The 24,557-nt window shown below is 50.4% G+C and overlaps 1 protein-coding gene across 1 annotated transcript in view; it reads right to left on the bottom strand.

The window, feature by feature from the left end:
• The window catches only part of LMF1 (lipase maturation factor 1), an 83,208-nt gene that overhangs the window by 31,564 nt on the left and 27,087 nt on the right, over positions 1-24,557 (bottom strand). Inside the window, exon 4 of the mRNA XM_006204245.4 lies at positions 9,436-9,584. Within this exon, the coding sequence (XP_006204307.3) occupies positions 9,436-9,584 (149 nt within the window). The remainder of the gene's footprint in view (positions 1-9,435; positions 9,585-24,557) is intronic.

Genomic DNA, 24,557 nt, shown 5'->3' on the forward strand with positions numbered 1-24,557 from the left:
GGAGCATCTCCAGGACTGACATGCCAGTGTGGAAACTGCTTTAAAGGAGTTCACCCACTCGGAGCAGTCCAGGCCTCCGAGGGAAAGCACAGGACCCAAACGCAGACTCCATGGGCTTCCTGGTGGCAGCCTTGATTCAGTCAGGAATTCTTCCCAGCAGAGAGACTCCATGGGCCCAGCCCAAGGTCCCAGCAAAAATGGGTACAGGTCTGGACAAAAAGAGGGGTGCCTGCTCTCCAGCGGGGCTCCAAGGGCTGCAGTGAATTACGACCCATCTGCTCCTCATCCTTAAGGTGTGTGGAGTTCAATGGGCTGCATCTCACAGCGATCCTCATGTGAAAAAGCAAACTCATGATGGCTGAGCTACAAGTCACATGAAACAAAACACTCCCGTCTTAAATGTTCAGTTCCATGTGTTCTCATGGTTGTGCACAAGCAGGAATCCACCCAAAACAGGACACAGGCTTACGCCCCACAGGACATTCCCCATGGCCACTTCCATACCCGCTGGCCAGGAGGCCATCAAGGCCTGCCCCCACCTCCACTCTGTCCCTGGATCTGGCTGCCCTGGGGTATCACACACAGGGGCCGGTGCCCTGTGGGCTTTGGGTCCATCTGCGCTGCTGCCTTGGGGGCTGGACCCCTCTCCTGGCAGAGTGCTGTCCCTTGAGTGAATGCACCACAGGCTACCTGTCCTGTAGATGGACACTGGGTTGGTTCCCAGGGCTTCTGTTTAGGCAGGGCTGCCGGGGACATGTGCGGACAGGCCTCCGTGTGGACATGGGTTTTCACTTCCCAGGAGTTGGAGACGGGCTCACAGGCAGGTGCAGGTCTCGCCTTGTGGGAAACTGGCCAGCGGCTGTTCAGCGTGGCTGCAGCACCCTACACCCTGCCGAGGAACATACCTACAAAGAATCTTGCCACCCGCAGGGGCACCGACTCAGCATGCTGACATCAGGGTTTCACACTCAGCCCCTCTTGCATCAACACAGCTTTCCCGCCCTCATCATTGCTCCTGTCCCTTCACTGGTGAATCTGTCCAAGGCCCACACCTGCCTTCCTATTGTGTTGTGCATGCTCTGAATGTTAGTTTTTGGTCGAACTCTGCACTGCAAATGTTTCCCAATCTGTGGTTTGCCTATTCCTTTTCTTCTTCTTTTTTTTTTCATTTTTCAGTTTTACTAGGTAAATTGTTAACAATTTCACTGCACATATACAATATATTGCATGTAAATACATATATATAATATACTGCACTTTTTTTTAGTTTACATATATGTACTAATTGTTTCTAAGAACAGATTAGGGCTTTAGCTTTTTAAACTTACATAGTTATCAAAGGAATAAAGCCAACCACAAAGTAAGAATCAACAGAATGTGGTAATACAATCATAAAGGACAGTCAAATGTGCTTACATATATTCAAGAAATTAATCATCTAAGTTATAAATAATAAGTAGTTCATTTGTGTCTTTTTTTTTTTTGGTTCCACATGTAAGTGATATCATACGGCCATTTTTCTTTCTTTTTCTGGCCCACTTCACTTAGAATGACGATCTCCAAGTCATCTATGTTTCTGCAAATGGCATTATTTTATTCTTTTTTATGGCTGAGTAGTATTTCATTGTGTGTGTGTGTGTGTGTGTGTGTGTGTGTGTGTGTATACACCACATCTTTATCCAGTCATCTGTTGATGGATATTTGGGTTGTTTCTCTGTCTTGGCTATTGTAAGCCTATTCCTTTTCTTAATGGTGTATTTTGATGATGGAAAAATTTAATATCAATGAAGTATAATTTATTAATTCTTTTTCTTAATGGTTAGTGCTTTTTTGTGCCCTGTCCAAAAAATCTTTGTCTACCCCATGGTAATTTCCTGCAGTATCTTCGAAAAACTTTACGACTCTGGCTTTTATGTTTGTAAAAAAACAAAAAACAATAAACAAAAAAACTTTTCTTGCCCCACTGATTTAGCCAAGCCCCTTCATTGAAAATCAATCAACTACGTATGTGGGTCTATTTCTGGGAGAGATTCTTTTATGTTTTCTGCTAAGAAATTTTGGTTTTGCTTTTATGTTTAGGTCCATGATCTACCTTAAATTAGAGTCTGGTATAGATGAAATAGCAGCCAAAGCTCATTTTATTCTTCTACACAGACACCCAGTTATTTCAGCACTATTCGTAAAAAATGACTCGTCTTTTTCCATTGAGTTGACTCGGTACCTTGGTTGAATATCAAATGACAGTAGAGGTTTGGTCTATTTCTGGTCTCTATTTTCTACTGATCAATGTTTGTAGTTCAGATCAACACCAGACTTCAGTTTTAAATTAAGCTGTAAGATCAGGAAGTATAAGTCCTCTAACTTTGTTCTTTTTCAAGATTCTTCTCTTGTCTATGTAAATTTTGGAATCAGCATGTCAATTTTCACCAAAAAAGCTCACTGGGAGTTTGATAGGAGTTATCTTGAATCTCTATATAAAAATATGGGTGAAAGAAATATCTTACCATAATATGATACATCTGTTTATCATGTAGGTCTTTTAAATTCATTATCAGCAATGTTTTACTGTTTTAATGTATGTCTCATATATCCTTAATCAGATTTATTATGAGGTATTTGAGGGGTTTTGATGCAATGGCAGGTAGTATTTTGAAAATTTTATTTTCTAATGACTTCTTAGTAATACATGAAGTACCATTCACATTTTGCATTAAACTTGTATCCAGCAACTTGCTAAATTCATGTATTCACTTTAGAAGTTGCTTTTTAGATTCCACTAGGTTTTCTATATGCATAATCAAGTCTGTGAATAAGTTTCATTTCTTCTTTTGCAATCTTTACACGTTTATTTCTTTTTCTTGTTCTACTGCACTAAGACTTTCTAATACAGTGCTGAAGAACAGCAGCAAAACGCACTGGGCCTGTTTCTAATTGCATGCGAATGCTTTCAGTCCCTCGCCATTCTGGAAGTCTCTGACAGAAGTCTGACTCGGTGCTGCACTGTACCATTTGCTTTTTGCATCTGTTGAGATGATAAATTGGTTTTTCATCTTTATTCTGTTGCTGTAGTGAACTGCATGCATTGATTTTCAAATATTAAACCGACCTTGCATTCCTGCGATAACTGATGTCTTTTTTGATTGCCAGGTTTGATTGGCCAATATTTTGCTAAGGGTTTCTATACCTCTGCTCATGAGGAGCACTAGTGTTCACTTTCCTTTCTGTACTGTCCTCGTCAGGTTTTGGTATCACTCTTACACTGGCCACACGACACAATCTGGAAAGTGTTCCCACCTCTGCTATGTTCCAAAAGAGTTTGTGTAGGTTTGCTGTTATTTCCTCTTTAAATGTTCAATAGATTTCACTGGTGAAGCCATCTGGGCCCACACTTTCTTTCTGGAATGGTCTTTGATTACAAATTCGATTTATTTACCAGATATGGAGCCATTTTAATTTCCTGTTTCCTTCTGTCTCAGTTTTGGTAAGCTGCATTTGTCAAGGAATTTGTCCATTTCACCTAAGCTGTCAAATTTATTGGCCTAAAGCTTTCTTAATATTCCAGGTGACTTTGCAGCAGGATCTCAGTTATCTGATGACCCTGTTTCCTCACAGCGCCCTTCAACACAGCCTGGCTGTGGCTCCCAGGCCTACTGAAATCTGACCTGAACAAGGCAGGTCCTGTAGGTCTGTATTTCCTCCAGCTGCACACAAGGAGTGTCAGGGCCCCATGGGGTGTGTAGGAGGTGTGAGCACACAGAGCTGTGGGCAGCACAGGTGGTCAGCAACCCTGCTGATGAGGGAGAAGGGACTTGAGGCCGCTGTAGCTTGCAGGTTACATGGAGGTTCACCAAGGTGTGAACAGGAACACATACCTTCGTGCCACCTCAGGGGGCTCGCAAGCTCATCCTCATGCTTGACTCTCCAGACCCTCCTATTGTGCTGCCTCCCCTCCATTCACTTCTGCCCCACGCCCGCAGGAAGGCACAGGTGAGGACCCTGTGCAGACCTGCGCCTCTGCTCCAAGGATGGAAGAGGGAGGGCTCACTTGGGCCATGCCAGCCCTCGATGCAATGCGAGGAAGAAGGGGTAGCAGGGCCTGGTCCGCTTTCTCCCACAAAGAACTGGCAACTCCTCGCTGCTTGCAGCCTGGCCTCAGGACACCCAATGCACAGAACCACCTGCACGTCCCTCAGGCCCCAACTGAGGCCTGGAGCCACACAGACGGAGCACTTGAATTCCAGTTCCAGTTCCAATTATGCCAATGTGGGGTGACCACCCTGGCCCTCTACATTAATGGGAACAAATAACTAAACGAGAGGAAGCAAGACATCCCATCACTCAGCACAGGTGGCGGTCAGCACGGGCGGGCAGCTGCGCCTGAGGGCCTGTCTTGAGCTGCAGCATCTGGCTGGGCTGATGGTCTTTCCAGCGCTTGAAGGCACATGGTGTTTGTCTGGTGCTCAGTGGAGGAAAATCCAGCTTAGTGGGGTCTGCATGTCTCTGCTCTTTGTGGGGCTGATGGGCCATCTCCTGAGGCTCCCCCTGCTGTGACCTCTTGTGAGGTTTCAGGAAATAACTTACGTCCTGCCCTGAAACACGTGACTGAGGGGCTTCTGTGGGACCCTCACCCCACTGCCCTGAGAATTTCCAAATTCCCCTAATCAACCCATACTCCATATCCCAGAGGTGACAGTTTCTCTGGGTCTGCGGCCACAGGCTGGCTCTGCTGGTTCCAGAACCTCCCATACAAGGACTCATAGGGACACCCTTCTGTGGCTGGCTCCTCTCACTCAGAGCGATGCCTGAGGGATCAGCACTGGGTCCCTGTCCTGCTGGCTGGTTTGCTTCTGGGGAACTTGGCACGGGCTAACCCCACCCTCCTGCTGGTGGTCTGTGGTTGGTTGGGGTCCGTCTGCCCCATGTGGACACTCAGCACCCGCTGGTGGAAAGACTTTTCCTTCTCAGTTGAACTGACTTGCTGTCTTGTCTGTGATTTCAGTGTGGGACTTTTTCCAGACTCTGACTCACTCCACTGACACCGCTCTTAGCCTTATGCCTCCCCAGCCACCTCGGTGGCTGTGTCTTCTGGAAAGTCCTGGATCCAGCTGTGTGACACCCACAACATTACTCTCATTCAAGACTTTTCTGACTTTTCTAGGTCCTGGGCATTTCCATGTACACCTAAGAATCAGTTCATCAATTTCTAAAAAGAAATCCCTTCTAGATTATGTTTGGGGCTGCATGAAATCTACACATCAGTCTGGGGACAATTAGCCGCTAAGCAGTAATGAGAATGCTGATCATGAACATGGACAATCCATCTGCACAGGTCCCCGCTACCTCCTCCCAGCAAAAGCACACGTGGCATACTTCTGTGAAACTTCCCTAAGTATTTCATGGTTGTGGGTGTTTTTGGTGCTACATTTTAAAATTTCATTTTCTGACACATTTTGCTAGCATATGGAAATATACTTATTTTGCACACTGGCCTTGAGTCGTGCACTCCAGTTAACTTCACTCACTAGATCTACCGACGCTTGTGATCTTCCACATACATGATCTTTTCATCTGTGAACACAGATGACTTTACTTCTTCCATTCCAATCTTCAGGGATTTTATAACTTTTCCTTGCATTACTGCATAAGCTAAGATCTTCAACACACTGTCAACTAGGCAGGAGGAAGGTAGAAATCACAGCCCTGTTCCCAGACTTAAGGGAAAAATGTTCAGTCTTTCACCATTTACTGAGACGTTAGCTGTAGGTAGTTTATATAGTCACCTTTCATCAGGTTGAAGAAGTTTCCTTCTGTTCTGAGTTTGCTGAGAATTTTCTTTGTTAATTATGAATAAATATTTAATTTTGTCTAATGTTTTTTCTACATCTATTGAAATGATCATATCATTTTATATCTTTTTTCCTTATATCTGGTAACTTGGTGAATTACATCTATTCAGTTATATCCAACCAATCTTGTATTCTGGGAAAAAAAAATCCCACAAGGTCTTGACTGATTGTACTTTTCATGTACTCCGGATTCATTTGCTAATAATTCCTTAAGAATTTTTTGGTTGTGCTCTTGAAAAATATTTCTCTGTAATCATCCTTTCTTGAAATATCCTTGTCTTCACTGGCCTCTGAAAACTAAGCGGGAGTGGTTCCCTCTCCCGTGTTCTCAATGAGTATGTGTAGGATTTGCATCGTTTTTTCCTTAAATATTTCATAAACCCTCATCAGTGACATCATCTGGGCCTGGAGTTTTCTCAGTGGGAGGTACTTTCTGTTTGTTTTAATGACTCGGTTTATAAAATGAGTCCGCTTTTCTGCCCCTTCTGTGTCAGTGTTGGCAATCTACATCTACGTTCCTCTAATTGCCTCCTTCACGTGCTTAAAGTTGCTCACACTCTTTAACTTTTTATCACTTCAGTTCTACTAAGCCACCAATCCCATTTGGATTTCACCAGCTTCCCATTAGCGTCCTTTCTATGAACCAGTGACAACCCAGGGTGATGACACTTAGCAGCCGTGCTCCCTGGCTGACAGCCCCTCAGGAGGTAACAAAATGCTTGACTTTATGACACTTGAGAACACTCATCAGAACGTTTGAAGGATGTCCCTCAACTGATGTTTTCTCACAATTAGATCAGAGGATGCATTTTTGTGACAGAAGTGATGCTGTGTTCCCGGAGATCTTTCTCTGCACCAATCCTTCCTCTCTGTACTCTGCCCCCTGCCTCCAGCAGGAAGTCCTCCAGCCTTCCATCACCTTGACTGACTCCACTTGGCAAGGTCCCCTGGCCCCCAGACAGTCCAGGGCTCAGCTCAAGTGTTTCCCTCTGGACCCCCATCCCACCCTGTCTGTTGTCTGGTGTGAAAACAGCTGCATTACCACTGTGTCCAGTTTCCAGCTGCTTCCAAAGAAGGGTCACCTGGTGCCATCTCTTCAGAAGAGCTGAGCTCACAGAGGCCCTACAGATGGTGTGGGGAGGCCACACTGACTCCACCCTGGGCATCTGGAGGACCAGGCCATCCACGGGCACAGTGGCCAGGAGGGTGGCTTCCTTTCTTTCTGCTCGACACCTCCACCTGCATGGCCCGGGATCCCTTCTGAAGCTTGAGGCTGAGCTCTGAAAGAGCCCATCTGTCCTTCAGGGCATGTGAGCCACCCCAGACCACAAATCAGCAGCAGGCCTAAACAGCCAGGACAGCCTGGCTGAGCAGTAGGTCAGGGCTGGCAGCGTGTCACAGGCAGCGTCACACTTGCCAGGCCTGCTCACCATCTGTGGATGGACGTCCTGCTGCTGTCACTCCTTTTTATCAAGTCACCTCTATTCCTCTGCTTTCCAACGAAGGAAGATTAATAATATCCAACATGCAGACTGAATCGAGTAATTACACCTTTTAGTGCACCTGATAATTTTTCACCCAGCTGGCGCTAATAGTCAATCAAAACGCCATAAAAGGTGCTTTAGAACATGCTAATGACTTGCCGCCTCTGGGAGGCATGTGGGAGTCTGTGCTCCGCACAGCCTGACAGCTCTGTCACCCAGCGCTCTGCACCCGGCGGGCCGGTGTGCTGCTGGGGCCTCACCTTGTGTCCCACCCAACGATGCTGCTGTTCCAGCGGGGTCCCCGAGAAAGTTCTCTGAAACACTGCTGTTTAAAGCCCTCTGACAGAGAATCCAAAATTAAGTCCTAGACAGACGAGGAACTGTACACTGCTAAGAAGATCTGTACGGCGACGAGACAGCTCACGGTTTCAATGTTTCATTAAATGAAAACAACTCCTATCTTCCTCACTAAATGGAAAAGTGAGTTTAGAGAAAGCATCACACTTTACTGTGGAATCTGGACCTCAGATCATCCGACATGGTACTTCCAAGTATGTACAGCTGCTCACACCCCACTGGGTTGGGAACCTTGCCAACTAGGCCAGTCCCTGATGGTGAGCTCTCCGACCACCATGCACACCTGTCCACCCCTCCTGCAGGTGCTGCTGCTGTCCTACACAGAGCTCGTCCCTCTGCACCCTAGCCGTCTGCAGCGTCCCTGGAGCCCTGGCCATATGGCACAGACGCAACAGTTAACCAAACCACGGCATGACGGCCAATGCCCTGGGTGGAGGGAAGCCCAGGAGCATGGGTGCTGGCAGCATTGATGGGAATGGGAGGCCCCTAGAGGACGCCCGACCTGCTTGAGGACCGATGTGTCCCCTCCATGGGGAAGAGGCCATCAACTGCAAGCTGAGAGTTGGCACCGGTCAGGAAGCAGGCATGACGGGGGCAGCAAGACAAGCTTCCATGGGCCAAAGCAAAGATGGGGGATCAGATACAGACAGCAGCAGAGGATATGACAGTGTCAGGGGGGACAGGGATCCAATGTCACATACAGAAGCCTGGAGTAAATGGGACGTCTGATGAGGAAGGGACAGCCTGTAATTTAGTAAGTAGCCCTTATTAATCACACAGTGAAAAAAAGCGACTTCCCAGGAGGACCAGCTGGGCCTGCCTGAATTGTGACAGGACAGTTGGACGCTGCCTCCGGGGGGAGAGTGAGAAGGGCCTCCTGCTGGTCAGGACACCTCGGACGCCAGTGTGGGCCCTGGACGGGGATGCTAGCAGGTAGTCGGTCAGGAGCTCACCCACTGCACTGTGTCCTGCTCTTCCGCAGGCTTGGGGCTATTCTTCCCAAGAACAACTTACAGCAACAGATAAAAGAAATGAGTATTTTATACTGATCCTAGTGTAAAAGTCAGGATCCTACAAAAGAAGAGCAGAGGTGGGAGAAAACATGCACAGTCACCGAGCCCTTTGCCTAGCGAAGTGTCTCACTCCTGATTTCAAGGTGATGTTTCTGAAAACTTGAAGGTGCAGTCAAAAGTGAGACGTGCATCTTCCAAGGCTGCATGAATGTGGGAGCTGCGAAGCCTGGTCCCAGGGCCCAGGAGGAGGGTGTGAGGGAAAGAGGCCGAGCTGCCCGGAGCCCAGACAGCTGAGCACCTGGCCTTCAGGAGAGACGCCCCGACCACACGGTGAGGGGTCCGGGAGAAAAGACTCAGCCAGCAGAGGAACAGACAGAAAGGCGTGAGGCCACTCTGGGGTGGGGTCACAGACGATGTCATCTCCTGACCTGTTAACACGCATATCGATGTTTCAGACACTCCACACACCAGAGGAGGGCTGGCAGGGACAGGGCAATTGGGGGGCCCTCCTGCCAGTGTCCTCATGAAATGACTTGAGTCCTGGTTGTTTCCCACAGAAAAGGTCTGGGCTAAGGGCCAGAGGGGCCAGTGGAACATCAAGTGCTCAAAAACAGGCCTCGGACATCACGGAAGCTGCAGAAAGGGCACCACTGGCCTGGCCGGCGGGAGGACAGCAAGGCAGTGACTCGTTTCTAGAACATTTCCCTCCAAATATGAAAAACAAGTTCTACTTACCGCTCCGAGCATGATTCTGAAAATCAGCCACCGAAAGCCCCAGAGGACGATGCGGGACGTGGGGGTCCCCCTGGGCAATGGGGACAGAGTCCAGAGAGGGCACAGGAAGATTCCCAGGAAGCCTGTTTCCAGAAGCTGGGACTCCCATCCTAAAACGAGGAAGAGAGCATGACAGACTCATGAGCAGCAGCCGGACACTTCCACAACAGCACCAAACTCAGCTTAACCCACAACCCTTAACACAGGACAGTCAGCGACCAAGCCACAGCGCCCAGTGAGCCCCGCAGCTCAGACCACAGCTGCTCTTGCAGAGCACCTCAGAAGCAGCCTGGCCCAACCCTGAGGATTCATCAGGATGGACACAGGCGCTGAGGAGGCTGGACGACCTGGACGGGAGGTTCTGAGCACAGAGCAGGCTGTGGCCCAGGGGGCAGGGGAAGCAGGCGCAGGTGCGGAGCCAAGTAAAGCCACCCCGCCCGCCCCGCCCAGGCTCTGCTGGACGTGGGGGCCAGTCATGCCTCTTGATGGGAAGTGCACGTGAGGAACACTGAGCTCTCGCCCCCACGTGGAGACGCCCCTCACACCGCAACACCTGGAACACGGAGCTGGTCTCAGGCCGTGTCAAGCCGCCTTGGAAGGAGCCTGCACAACCTCCCCTTACTCCCATACTGACGAACCTTAAAAACATTCTGGTATGTCAAAGACACTTCAGAAAATGGCACACACTACGGTTCTATGGATGGAGGTTCCAGAACAAGCTGCACCGATGCAGGTGGAAGAAATTGGAACATGGCTGCCTAGGGCAGGCGAGGGGTGGTGTCTGCACCCTCAGTGGGGGTGCACTGGCCAGGACTCACCAAAGATACCATCAGGTCTGTGCATTTCAGTGTTTAGGGCTGGATGTACAGATTTTGAAATCTGCAACTTACTCTGAGATGCAGCGAATGCTGAGATGGGGAATGAGCAGACACGTGAGAGGCCGGTAGGGCAAAGGACCAGCCTCACAGGACGCACAACTATTTGACACTTTTCTGTATTTGAAATTTTTCATAATAAAATGTGGAGGTAGAAATATCATTTACTCTCGGATGCTCTGTAGATTTCTGAAACCCAGTTCCAAATCAGTTCTTCATTTGGAGAGAAACAGGTGAGTCTGCAGCAAAGCAGTGCCTGGGAGCAGCAGTGACACCAGGGCTGACAGGTGACATCAACAGGTGGACCATTGCCCAGCTAGCGTCTCCATGGACTTGCTGCTTTGCTGAGCCACATGCATCTGTGCTGGGGGCTCTGGGGCCGCCACAGTGTACTCTGCACCCATCTGAAGATGATTTCTGAAGCAGACATAAGCCTGGACAGGGGTGCCCTGGAGAGGGAGCCAAGCGAGGCGGCGGCCAGAGCCCACAGCAGCACCAGGCTGTGGCCAGGCCCCGACTGAGGGTTGGGGAGAGGGCCCTGCCAGCACAGCTGTCACTCAATAGGAGAGGGAAGTGCAGAGCCGAGACTGGTATGCGTCGGTGCCACCCTTCTGTGGGGACCTGGTGTGTGGGACGCCCCTGCCCAACACTGGGCACACACCCGACCTCCCTTAGACGCCACGAGGGCAGAAAGCAGGAAACGTCGGCGTCTGGTTTGTTTATGAGACTTCAGACAACACACCCATCGCTTGTTTCGTCTCCTTCCTCCCTGTTCACGGGATGGGAAACCTTTGTGTCACAATATACTTCAAACTCACCTTTCTTGTCTCAACAGGAAAAACTGAACTTAGTTCCTCATGTGACAGCTTCTCTAGTTTTATCCTGAGATCATTTTCATCAAATTTGGACTCCTTTCACGTGGGGCACACTTTACTACATATGTGATTTTATGAGAGCAGAACATGGAGTGACGATCACGGCTCTGAGCGGACCGTACACAAACTTCCACCTTTTGAGAAAGTACCTCAAAGGTCACTTGTTCCGACCCCTTCTCTACTTGGCTGTGAGAAAACTCAGGGGCCACAAGGCCCATGCCTGAGGCCCACACGGCTGCACAAGTAGGGCAGGTGGACACGGGTGTCCCGGGCAGAGCCAGACTAAGGAGAAAGCAAGGCTGGAACACCCCAATTGCCTGCCGCAGGCATGGGGACCCCGCCTCCCTCGTGCTCCCTGGAAATCCCTCAAGAGCTAGCAGGCCCCACGTGGGCATGCGGAGCGGCCCCCAGAGCACGGGCCTGCCTTCACTGTCACCTCACTCTGCACAGATGTAGTGCACAGAATTTTAATGTGCAGCGTGAGTGACACTAATCAAAGTGACATGCAAGTGGCAGAGCCCAGAGACCCGCCTACATGCCGGGAAGCAGGTGCTGGGCTTGCTGTCACCTAAGGGACATACATGTCACCTGGCCCTCCTGCCTCCTTCTGAACTGGGGGAGCCATCCTTACCCTGCTGGGTGTATCTCCCGCCACCCCGCCCCCAGCTCACCAGAGCTGTTTTCCAGGCCAAAGCTGAGGCTGCCTCCTCACTGGCTGCCCCTCCAGCCACCAGCGCTCGCTGGCACCACTGGGGAGGAGAGGGTGGCCTGCACCCACCTGCTCTGCTTCCTCTGTTGGGGTCCCGCGGGTGTCAGCAGCTGCGCTGCCAGCACAAGGAGCACCATTGTTCTCTACGGGCCAGAAAAACAAACATGCGGGTGCTGCTGGGTGGTGCCGAGGAAATGCTGAGCCCTCCGCCAAGATGCGTGCTTGCGCCTGTGCACGGACCTCTCCGGAGGGATAGCGTCTGGCCCCTTCGTGGAGGCCCAGGAGGTTCCACCCATGGGAGAGGGCATTCCACCAGTGGCTTTGGGGTGACAGTGAGCCAGAGCCCAGGAGCCACACTCGCCTGCTGCTGGAACTCTTGCCTCTGTGGCTACTGGCTCTTTTTCCAGTAACGCAAACCAGCCTGGACCAGCCTTATTTGGGGAGCAACGACATGAATGGAAGTGACACCCCAGGGGCTGAGGACCAGTGCCCTGCCCTCCATGCTGGACAGAGGGATGGCCTTAGGCTGAGGTGCAGGTGTGGGCGGCCTCCAGCTTGCCTGCTGTCTCCAGGGACTGCCCCCCACAGGCAGCAGGGCGGGTTGGGGACGAGCAGGGTCGTCCAGCCCCACCCTGAACAGAGCTAGGGGCTGGCTGTGGTCGGTGGCCTCCAGGTTTGAGGGTGGCCACAGCCCTTTACTTTGCTATCTATGTGCAGCTTGGGAGCCTGCAGGCTAGACCCGCCGCGGCCAAGCAGACTCAAGCGGGTGGAGCTGGTGGACACTCGTTGCTCTCCTCCTTCTGGCTTGTGTTTCTGAACCCACGGCCCAGGACACATGGCTCGTGTCTGCCAGAGCTGCATGCCAAGTCTGAGGAAGGCCCACAATGTGCTGAATCTGGACTCCGGGTCTGATCTGTGACTCGCAACTCCCTTGCTCCTCCACGCAGCTCAGACATTTGCTCCCCAACTACTCCCACCTACACCTGGTGCTGACGTTCGGCTCTCTCCTTGGGGGCCTAGGAAGATCAGAGAATCCCCCTCCAGGAGGCCTGGCGACATGAAGCACTCAGTCAACGGGAAGCGGGCGCTGCGTCTCAAGATGGATGTGGGATGGGCCTGGCTGCTCCTCGTGGGGGAGTCTCACTGACCATCTGCTCTGGACGGGGAAGCCGGTGCACCCACTCCGGCTGACGAGGAGGCTCAGAGCAGGCTCTCCAGGTGCCAGGCACTGTGGTCACCCAGAGTCAAGGCCACACAGGCTAAGCTGCTGCTGACCAGGGAAGAAATGTGGACTAAAACAAGGTTTCCATGGCGGAGACCACCTGATGGCCACTCTGATACCAACTGAGGCCTCACAACCTCCTCGAAACTCTCAGTTACTTAGAAAGAATAATTAAGTGTCGCAGGCGTGGATTCTTCAAAGATGACAGCACCATCCCTGTTATGAGCAGGAAACCCATTAGCTTCATGGTTAAAAATGGGAAAAGGAGAAAGCGCTTCCCTCCTGATGGGCTGTCACTCGCCTGAGCCAGCCCCGCCCCCAGCTGCCCTGGGGAGCACTTGCAGCTCTAAGTCACTCTGTCTGTAAAGGGTATATCTCTGTCCCACCAGCCCATTTTGCAGTCACTGGTGGCAAAGGGCAGTTTTACACCTTGGGGACAAGAAAGCGCCCAGATGCAGTTCTGGGGCCACCCTGTCCCCACAGGTGCCAACACCTTGCTCTGTCGCCAGCATGCCACCTTTAAGCGCAGCCAGAGCCATGGGCAGGTGGGGCTCAGAGACCAAAGCACAAGGTGTGGGGCAGCAGTAGGGGTGCTGTCTGGAGGGATGACTTAGAATTTGGCCCTGGCAGGGACAGTTCTGCATCCTGCTCAAGGCATCCGCAGGACCTCACAGTGGCCACATGCTTGGATCAGTGGGCCAGTGGCAGCACTGGGGGAGGGCTGGGAGGGAAGCCAAGGCAGAGAACATGGTCAGCAGTGGTGGGACATGGAGGCAGCCCCAATTCCCTCTGCTGTGACACCCACCAGGTGCTGTTTACCCACTCCCCGCTGCCGCTCGCCGACCTCAGGCAGCAGGAGAGGAGTGTAGACTCTGGGCTGGTAAGCTTGGGTCTGTACTCAACATGTGAGGCCCAAGTTACTGGAACATCTCCGGCCGTCGAGGTCCAGTAAAGTGACTTCTGTGAGTGATCAACACCTGAGAAGTCCCAGCTCCACAGAAGCAGCCGACCTTGGACTGGGCTCAAGTGGCAGGTGGAGAAAGGGCCCCTCTTCTGGGCAGAAGGTCCAGGGGTCCAGGGTGCGCCCTCCACAAACCCTGACAAGTCCAGTCCTGCTTCTGCTACTGTGTTCCCTCGTGACACTCCTGTTCCGCAGAGTTGGGCCTGAGAGTTCTTACTATTGCCACTCGGTGTATGAGGGAGATTCCACTTGAGAAAAATTGTCTTGCGAGAGCACAGACGGTCAACTGTGTGTGGAGGTGACCCCGCACTGGACAAGCCTGGAGCTCACTCCCTCAAGCCAGCTGGAGCCCTGACTCCCACTGGTGCAGAGCCACAGATTATGGAGAAAAGGACAGGCCTTGCTGTGTTGTGTCTCCCTGAGAGCCGGGCCTGGGTGGGGAGGGGCCGCACAGCAGCCAGGAGTGGAGGGAGATACTGTCCCTGAACCGCCAGCCCACCTGTCACCCAGACAGGATCTGGGAGAGCCACAAGCTGCCAGGTGACTGCTATAGACACTGCTCTCCAGAAGGGCACACTCCACCAGACTGGCTGAGACACTTCCCTCTTTGGTTGAGACAAAGCACAACATGAGATCAGGTTTTATAAAAAAAAAAAAAAAAAAAGGGAGGTTTTCCTTCAGACAAAATCCACCTGTCCTTCACCTGGAAGGGGCATTGGGCTACCGTAAGGTCAGGAAGCCCACCTGGCCTGCAGCCTTACATCCCCCTCCTAACAGTCACCAGGCCCCCAGCCACAGCCAGGAAGTCTGCATGTGCACGGGGAGGGGAGGGCATCAGCTTGCCCAAGTCCACACACCCCTTCCGCTTGTCAGAACTGCTTGGCAGAGTTGTCCTCGCTATAAGGAGAGACTGGGGCCCGTCCTCCACTGTCCTCAGGGCCCAGGAGATACTAACACCAACCCCGCTCCAGAGATGTCGCCACCTCCCCGTGAGAGCTTCTGCTCATCTCCTGCCGGGCCTGGTCTAGAGCCTCCTGTGCCTCCTGCCCCTAGGAATCCTCCAGAACCGGCATGAAGCGGGCAAGTCTCTTAGGACACAAGCCCCATCTGCCCAGTCTCCTGGTCACTTCTCAGGCACGTGAGGATTTACATCAGAGATTAGATGGTAAACGGGAGCGCATTTTCGAGCAAGTATTTCTGAAAGAGTTCATTAAAGGCTTCACGCTCTAAATAAAATCATTGTAAATCGCATGCTACCAATTAGGAAGCATTTAGAAAATTGCCAGTCTATGTCTTAAGGATGTCCTTAGGCACTGCAGGCAATAGGAAGTGACCTGGTGACCCACACAGGCGCCTTCCTCCCACTGCACTTGGTCACGGTGCTGGTTAATACTCAGTTGCTGTGGCAACTAGACTTCAGAGCCCCAGGTGTCCCCTGCTGCTCAGATCCACACAGGTGTCACTAGCTAGCCCGAAAACAAAATCCATAGTAATGACCTTAGCTGGCTTTATTGGTTTGGGATAAACACAAGAATGCTTCCTGTCAACGGAAATGGGACTTGGCAACAAAGGTTTTTCAGGATTAATATATTCCAAATATTTAACATATATCAGGCTGAAGGGCACAGGGCCTTACTACTTCTTTGTCTTTGTTTTCTGTGCATGAAAATTAGCTGAAGCTCGTCGCAAGGTGCCTTGTCAGACTCCTAATGAGACGCCAGGCAGTGCTGTCCCAGGGCTGCCTGTGATGACGGGATGTTCTGATTTGCCTTCTGCCTGTGCTGTCCAGGACCCTGGCCATGTGGGACGCTTGAGCTTGAAACACAGCTGGACATGGTCAGGGCAGATCTGGACCCTGCTCTTGGTCAACCCAGGAGGCACGTTTGTCCACAGGCCTTGCACAGAGTGGCCAGCCCATCCCAGTACCATAGAAGGGTGAGCTCCTGCCCCCTCCCCACAATCTTGTGCTGTGAGAGTGGGGGTCACCCTCACTCCTCTTAACCTTGGAGGATGACCCATTTTACCCACAGCTTCTCGAAAGTGTCTCCATACACTTGTGAACACGGTGCCAGTGTCCTCCCTACTGCCCACAGCAGGCCCATCACACAAAGGAGGGTGGGCCTCGCTTACATGGAGAGGCCGGCGTGTCTAGTTACTACACAAACACTCGGACTGTCAGAAATGATGGGGAGGGTCAGCTCATCTGGAAAGGAGGGAATTACGCACACTTCTCCACCCAGTAGGCGGTCAGGTCAGAGGTCATGGCAGCCCTTAGGCCTCTGCCTCACTTAGACTGGGGGTCAGTGCCAGGGAAACACCAGTGTTCATCCTTCCCTCCCCACACCTCTGTTTGTCCCCATGCCTGAAAATAATTGATCACAGCTTCACAGCCCTGGGAAGCTGGTTGTCTCTGGCCCTCCAGGAAGGTCAGTGTGATGGGCACCCCACCCCACAGGCCTACAATGGGCAGTGTGAACACCCCACGAGGATGAGGAGGGGAGGGGCAGGCATCTTGGCCACTGAACCAGGACCCAGTAGGCACTTCTGGCAGCCACAGTCTCAATCAGGGTCTGTGTGGTGGCTCAGTGACCCTGGGATGGGTAGTGATGACCTCAGGCACCATGTCCTTGTTGCCATCAGAAGTTTCCAGAAGGATCGGTGTACAGGAGAGGATCAGGTTTCAGCTGAGTCAGCTGATGCATATCATCACAGGAAAATACCACAAGTGACCCACAGTAGAGAGGGTGAAGCTGACCAGTGCCCCACTGACTGCCTCACCCACTTGCTCTGCCCTGGGGTCTCCTCCCTCGCAGGCAAACCCAGGCCCCATAGATCTCTGCCCCCAGTGCCCGTCCCGACTGCCCTCGGGTCAAGTGTCTGCTCAGACACCACCTTCTCAGGAAGGCCTTCGTAGATGTAATGTTTGCAACTAGGTAGGCTTCAGTCCACCCTAGCACTGCCTGCCAACAGCACTCACCAAGCTCACACACTGCTTATTTCACTTCTTCCTGTTCTCCATTCCTTCTACACCCAGGACACAAGCTCCAAGCAGACAAGGCAAAGCATCCATGATAAGTATGTTCAAGGATGTAAATGAAAATATGATCATAAGACATAAACAGATAAGAGAACTTGGAAGAGAAACAGAACTATACAAAAAGAAAAAATTCTAGAAGTGAAACTATAACTCAATAAAATAAAATTTAAAAAAATTCCAGAAGTGAAAAATATCTGAAATTTAAATTCTACTTGATGAGCTTAATAGCAGATTGGAGAACAGAGAATAAAAAGGTTGGTAAATACGAAGAGAGTTCAAAGTTATTCAAGCTAAAGAAAAGAGACTCAAAAATTGAATAACAAAAGAACAGACTTCCAGGAACTGGTGGAATAACATCAAAAGTTCAAACATATGTGTAATTGGAATGTGAGGAGAGGAGAAAGAAATGGGGCATAAAAAAACTTTGTAAAAAATACTGGCAAAAATTATCCAAATTTGATAAAAGACATAAATTACAAATTCAAAAACCTTAGGGAATCATAAGCAGGTTAATATTCTTCCAAAATGCCACATGGAGACACATCATAGTCAAACTGCTGTAAACCAAAGGCAGGACCTCCAAAGCAGTGCCAGAAAAGACATTACATTCAGAGAGCTGACAAGAGGAATAGCAGCCGACTCCTCATCAGAAACAATGGAAGTGAGAAGTCAGTGAACCAAACACAGTCTTAATCCTGATGGGCTGTCTGCTCCGAGATGGGAGCCAGGAATCCAGAAGCTTTTTAGACAACAAGAGACCTAAACTGCCTGCATGAGGAGGAAGTTGAGCATAATCCAAGAACATTCTGGCGATCCCAGTACAGGTGTGAAGGGAAGAATCACTAATCTCTATTAGCAGCCTCTATCAGGCTGTTTGTCTAAGCAAGGCAAAGGCAGAATGCTATCTGTCATTACAGAACATGCTGAAAAGGCACTCGATAAAAACAGACCATTTTCTTTTGGACATAAATCAAAAAGGTAAGACTTTGACCTAAGTGCCTTATACTAACAACAATGAATGGAAAAAATATTACCCATCATTATAAAAAACCTTGTGGCCTATGGATGAGAAAGCAGGAGAAACTTCTCTAACATTAAGTAAGATCTGCTTTTATTCCAGGCATTTTGATTTCATTTTCCAGAATCCTCTAGCTGCCATTCACACCATTAACTCTGTCCTTCCCCACCAGCCACTGAAACCAAGGATCTCATGCGGAAAGGACAGGACACAAGGGTCCTGCGGAGAGGGATCAACTGAGCAGGCCCTCTGGGAAGTTATTGGAGGAGCTTGGCACGAAGCAAACCTTCCCTCTTCACAGGGAGCATCAGGTGGGGATCAAAAGTCCTGTGAGTTCTTACCGGACTCAACCTTAGAATAGAACAGATTCAGTCTTACCTTTTCCCATTACCTAAATGGGAGTGGTGACTAGTTGGGAGAGCACAAGGGGACTTCCTGAGGTGATGGTAATTCTCTGTGCATTGATGAGGGTTTGGATTACCCAGGCACATGCATCTGTCAAAACTAACATCTATTTATGATCTGCACATTTCATTGTGGATGAATTCTTTGTCAAGGCAAATATCTGAACATACGCTGAGATCTTGTTAACGGCCTGCACACTGAGTCTTTTTAGGGGCAGAGGCACTGATATCTGGCATTTACTTTGAAATGCATCAAAATATATGATGGACTGATGGGTAGAGAGTTAAATAAATTAGCTAAATAACAAACTAGTAAAATATAAACTGTAGAATCTAGGTGGGTCCAGAGATAGGTTTTTTTACTATATAATTCTTTAAACTTTCTCTGTATGCTTGAAATTTTTCATAAATGATTTTAAAAGTCCTATTCAACACTGTAGTGGAGGTCCTAGCTACTGCAATAATGAGAAAAAGAAATAAAAGCTTAAGGTTTGAAGTGAGAAAAAAAATATGACTGCCTACATAGAAATTAAAAAATAATAGGAAAAAAACCCACAAGAGAATCTACAGAAAATGAGCTCAGCTACTGAATTTAAGGTGTTAACAGAGTGATTGGAAATGACATTAAATGGAGTCCTCTGGAATGCTTGGGACCAAGTCCTTCTGAAAATTAAGTAAAGGAAAGGGTGATAGGTTTATTCTGACTGCCCCAGAGAAACTGCATTTAGAGCAGCTGAAGAGTTGATGAGGAAACATTACTTAGATTAAAAAAAAAAAAAACAAGACAACAAATGCAAGCAGAACGACAGAGTTGGAACACCAGCACCCTGCAGGCCCAAGTGGGTGAGTTCAGGCAACAACCGAGGCTACCGGGGCCCAGCGGTGTGGCTGGTGGGGACTTTCTAAGGATGGAGCAGGCTGGGAAGGCCTTCCCTCAGCAATCTTACCACCACAGAGGGGAAAGGCAGGCTGTCCCCCCTGACGGGCTGCAACAAGAAAGTCTCTGACGTGGTCTGGTGCTCTCCAACCAGCTCCTGGGCGGCGGGGGGCCCGGGGAGGGAGTTAGCCCCGTGCAGCACGAGCCTGGCGCTCCCTGACTGCAACACACTCGTGTCAGAGCTCATCAGTGAAATGTGTCGAATCCTCATCTGGATAGACTGACTATAGACAGGGCATTTGTTTGAGATAACCGGCAACATTGGAACACTGACTAAATACCTGATAGAACTGGTCCTAAGTTTTTAGGCGCCATGATGGTACTGTAGTTACATTGCTCTTAAAGGCCCCACCCTTTAGAGGTGTTCAGTGAAGAATTTCTAAACAAAGTGACACAATGCACGGGGTTTACTTCAGTAGAGGAGCGGAAGGGGAGTCGGTGAATGGAAGGCCAGCGTGTGCCTGAGGATGGTGGCGTCTTAGATGGCTCACTGGGCACATAAGGTCACTCTCTTTGCTTTCACATTTGCTTGAAATTTTTCATAGCCAAAAGTTAAAGAAAAACAAACAAGCAAAGGATTCCCTTATCTTCTGCCTGGACGTTTAAAACTGACCACTGGCATTCTCACAAAACGTAAGCAAATTGTGAAATGCTGCTCTTTACACTGCCATTTGTTCTAGAAGCCAAACTTACAGTGTATGTGGGAAAAAGTCTTTAAAATACGTATTTAAAAGCTTTCTGGAGAAAATCATTAAACATTTTGGAGGGACACAGAAGATAAATTAAAAAAAAAATTCAAAAGAATGAGCATGAGTTCTACAGGAGATGCCATCAGAACAGCTGTAAGTCATCATCCTGGCAGCTGGGGTGACCCGCCTGCAGTGGTTGAGTCTGATCAAACCACTCAGGCATAACTCTAAAAACAATTACAACTCTTTTCCAGGACAAGACAGGAGATGTGTTTTTCAGAGTGACTGGTTTCCCGAGGAGGCTCAGAACTGGAAGCTGAAATAGGGCTGAGACGCTTCTCTGACTGTTTGGACTCAGAGGTCCTCCAACCATAGCCTGAGGTAAAGCAGGATGTGGGCAGAGACCCTGGCTCCGCACGCCTGACGCAGCGCAGCTGACCCAGAGCGTGGGCGTTCTGTAAGGCAGGAGGGAAGAAAAGCAGGACCCAGGATCCAGGTGCAGATGGCCACATCCTCAAAGAGAATGTTCTGCTCCAGTTCAATGTTCACATAAAAAAGAGGGTGCACCCACCCAAACATCCAGTGGTATCAATTGTCTTGAACCCAGGTCCTGAACCAAATGGTCGGGGGGCAGGGGCCAGAATTTCAACACTGAAAATGGTGTCCCAGTGTTTATGCTGCAAGGCTGACACTTGTCCTGCTGTCATGTGCAAATGAACTAGGGTGAGACCACCCCCTCCATCCTGCAACAGCCAGCACTTCTCACCAAATTAGAACCTGAGACACACCGATGTGACAAGACCTTCTTGTGAGCCTCTCAACAAAACCACACACGCAGACTTGAATCGTAGGAAGAAGGGGCCGGGCCACCGAGAGTCCAGAGGAGTACGAGGCCTGGAGAAGTCCGCTGGCGCGACCAGAATCAGGTCTTGTTTCCTGTGTCACTGCTTTCATCCTCCAAGCCCTGCTGCCTTTCTTGAGGCAGATCAAATAGCTCTTCCTCAGATGAAAGGACATTTCTTGCCATCAAAAAATAGAAAACCCAAGACACAGCACAAATGCAACGGGCAGAAGGACACTGAACTCACCAGGTCCTGAGGAAGTGCCAAGCACCTGGCTGGATCCCAGTGACACCCCCTCCCCATGTCTGTAGACCTGCCGAGCACTGGGCACAGAAAAGGAAAAGTCTTGAGCAGCTTTCTGTCGCACCCCTCCGCTGCTCTCCTGTTTGGCCCACCGCCCGCAGCAGCACATCAGCAAAGCTCAGACCATGAGGCCATCATGCCCCCTCCCTGTCTGCTCTACGGTGTGGATGCGCCCTCCAAGAAGCATTGTCTCCAGGACCATCTGTGGGTCCAGGAACCCTGGCCAGTGCCTCCTGCCAGGCAGCAGTGCAGAGCGCAGGTCAACTTTGAGACTGGGCAGAAACTGGTCCCTCCTCTGTGGCTCAGTACCCTGCCACCCACCACAGACCTCCACCCTCCCAAGTCCCAGCACACTGGGTCCCCACAGCCCCCAACCCAGATTCATTCTGCCTCCACCTACAGCTCACTGAGACCCCTCCCAGAGAAGGAAGAGCCTTTCCATGGGCAGAGGCACTCCTCCCACCTGAGCACCTGGCCAGCAAGTCCCTTGGCCTCAAGACCCCCCCCACCCAACTGCCCAGGGTTCTCAGAAGCCTGCCATGAACACAAGCTCCTCATGTCTGAGTCCTGCTCATATATGTTCATTTTTATTTCATTTTGTTAAAACTAACATATTGACCCTTAACTGAAGGCAGAAGTATTCAGTGAAGATAGATCAGAACTAGAAAGAAGAATAAAGTTGTCTGCTCACCCAGAGATAAACCTGGTTAATACCTTGGTCTCAGATTTCAAAACAGATTTGACAGATTTTTAAAGAAGCAAAATGGAATACAGTGCATGTTGCTTAAAACCAATGTTAAAATATCACAAGTGTTTCTTCATATACTGAACGGCACTGTGGTCACCAAATCATATTGTACAAGGACCCACAGAGAAGAGACACATGTATATGGAACTAGTTGCCAGTGGCTGACCCTCTGAAACTCCTCTTTTCCTCCCAGCACAAGTAGCCCTCGGTCTGGACCTGGCCCTGCTGTAGCAGCCCTGCCAGGGAGATGGTGACCAGCCTGCACATGCACAACCATGCTGATGTCTCGTCCTCCAGGGAGGTCCCTACCAACTCATCTGCCCCAGTGGCACCTGTCCCCAATCCCCAACCCCCAACCCGTCCAGTCATGAGAAAACACCAGATAAGCCCAACTGGAGGAACATCCTACCAAATATACGACCAGACCTGCTCAAAACTATCAAGGTCATGAAAACCCAGGCAAGTCCAGAGACCACAGGGGACGAAGGAGCCATATCGGCTAATGCAGAGCAGGGCCCCTGGACTGGAAGGGGCACTGGCAGAATCCAACAGCGTCTTAGTCCAGCTGTAGTGACTGGTGCTGTGGTAAGATGTTGACTAAGGGGCTGGATGAGGTGCCCTGGTGACTCTGAACCATCTCTGTAACTCCAAACCAACGTTGAGATCTTTTTAAGGTGTTGTTGACTCATTTCACCAGGATGAGCTGCCTAAAGAATCTGGGACGCGGGGCTCTGTCTCGGATGACCTGGCTGAGGCCACCGCCCCTCTAGTAGCCCCCTGGGCTCAGGTCGAGGAGAGCAGACCCCAGACGGCCCTGCGGCTCTTGCTCTGTGGCTGCCTTCCACTTTGTGTGCTGCCTTCACTTGGGTTCAGGAACTGACTGTGAACGTTCTGCTCAGCAACTCCTGTGTTGGCTCAGGGTGCCATTCCCAGCTCGGGGGCTGACGCCCAAGGAAAGCTACTAGAGCGTCAGTGCACACGATCGCCCAGAAACACGGGCGCACACGCGCAACTGCACCAGCAGTTCTGGGTCTGGAGATATGTGCACTGAAAATCAAAGAAAACAAGGAATCAGGTTTCTTGATGCTATGTGCACCCACTACCAGCATGGCCTCCCAAGCTGAGGGTGGCCTGGAATAGGCATGAGGCTTCTCTCCAGAGCGATGACCATCTGCCTTCTCATGACAGCTCAGAGGACCTAGAGTCCTCGATTTCAAACACAGGCTCCCCGTGGGCCAGCCGAGCTGTAATTAAGCTTCTCTGTCCTATTAGCTGCAGGGACAGTGTGAACGGGGCAAAGCCCGGTCCTCGTGGGGCTGACAGACCGTGGGGGAGGGGCACACAGCACATATGGAAGATCCAGGGCAGAGGTGACAAGCTGGAGAAGAACAGGACTGGGACTGGGGCTGGGGGAAGCCTGCCTGCGGGGAAGGAGATTGGGGGAGCACACGGCTCCCCGGGGCACATCCCACAGCAGAAGCAGCCCGTCGGAGGCCAGTAAGTGTCAACGGACGTCACGCAAAATCGACCCCTGAATCCTGTTGGAGGTCCATCTTCTAAATGCCCAGAAGACAGTTACTGAGGCTGAAACCAAATGGAAAACCTCGTGAAAGGGACATCAATCTGAGACCAGTAACACGCTGGTGATAAATACAGGGGAACCTACTTTAAAAGAGGTAGAACATTTTTGGTAGGAGGACGACACGGCCATTAAGAAGGGATTTGTTATACGCACTTGGGAACCATTAATGATACTAAAACTGCATCGGTGTCTGTCTCCATTCAACGAATCCACACAGACAAGAGCTGCTATTGTAACAGCAACAAAGCATGGCTTCCTCGTTTAAAATTTCTGTTTTAAAATATCAAAGCATTTACAAAAGAAACTGGCACACAGCTGCTGCTCCAGAGCTAACCTAACAATGCTGCTCCCTGTTACTGCGCTGGCAAAGGTCAGGCTTGCCGACGCTGTTCCCCCCACACCAACAATGGGGCATTGGAGCCAGGAAGCTCCAGGGACACACACCAGACTCTGGAGGTTCCAGGCCAGCCAGTGGCCGAGATGGTGTCCAGTGAGACCAAGAGCCCTTCTCTGGCTCCTCAGCACTCACTGAGATTCAGGACACACAGGTGGTTTACCTGGCAGGGAAGCCTGTCCGCCTTGCCTCAGACAGGCAAGTGTTAAAGCTGAAGAAGTAGAGAGAAAGACCCATGTTACCAGCTGCTTTTAGCTGTTTTATATAAACATGATCAATAAAAGGGTTTAAAAATGATCCTCTCTGAGAATACTGCTCCAGACCACAACAGGGAGGAATGCAGTGGAGATGTGGCTGGGCCTCTGGCCTCACCTCCATCACAACGAGGCACCTGCCCTGAAAACCACAAGGATCCTTCAGATGGGGAGACAAACGAAACCTAATCTGGCAGAGGGTTAACCTGCCCACCATCTCCAAATCCAAGGCC

This window comes from Vicugna pacos, chromosome 18 (assembly GCF_048564905.1).
Source record: "Vicugna pacos chromosome 18, VicPac4, whole genome shotgun sequence".
Taxonomy (NCBI): domain Eukaryota; kingdom Metazoa; phylum Chordata; class Mammalia; order Artiodactyla; family Camelidae; genus Vicugna; species Vicugna pacos.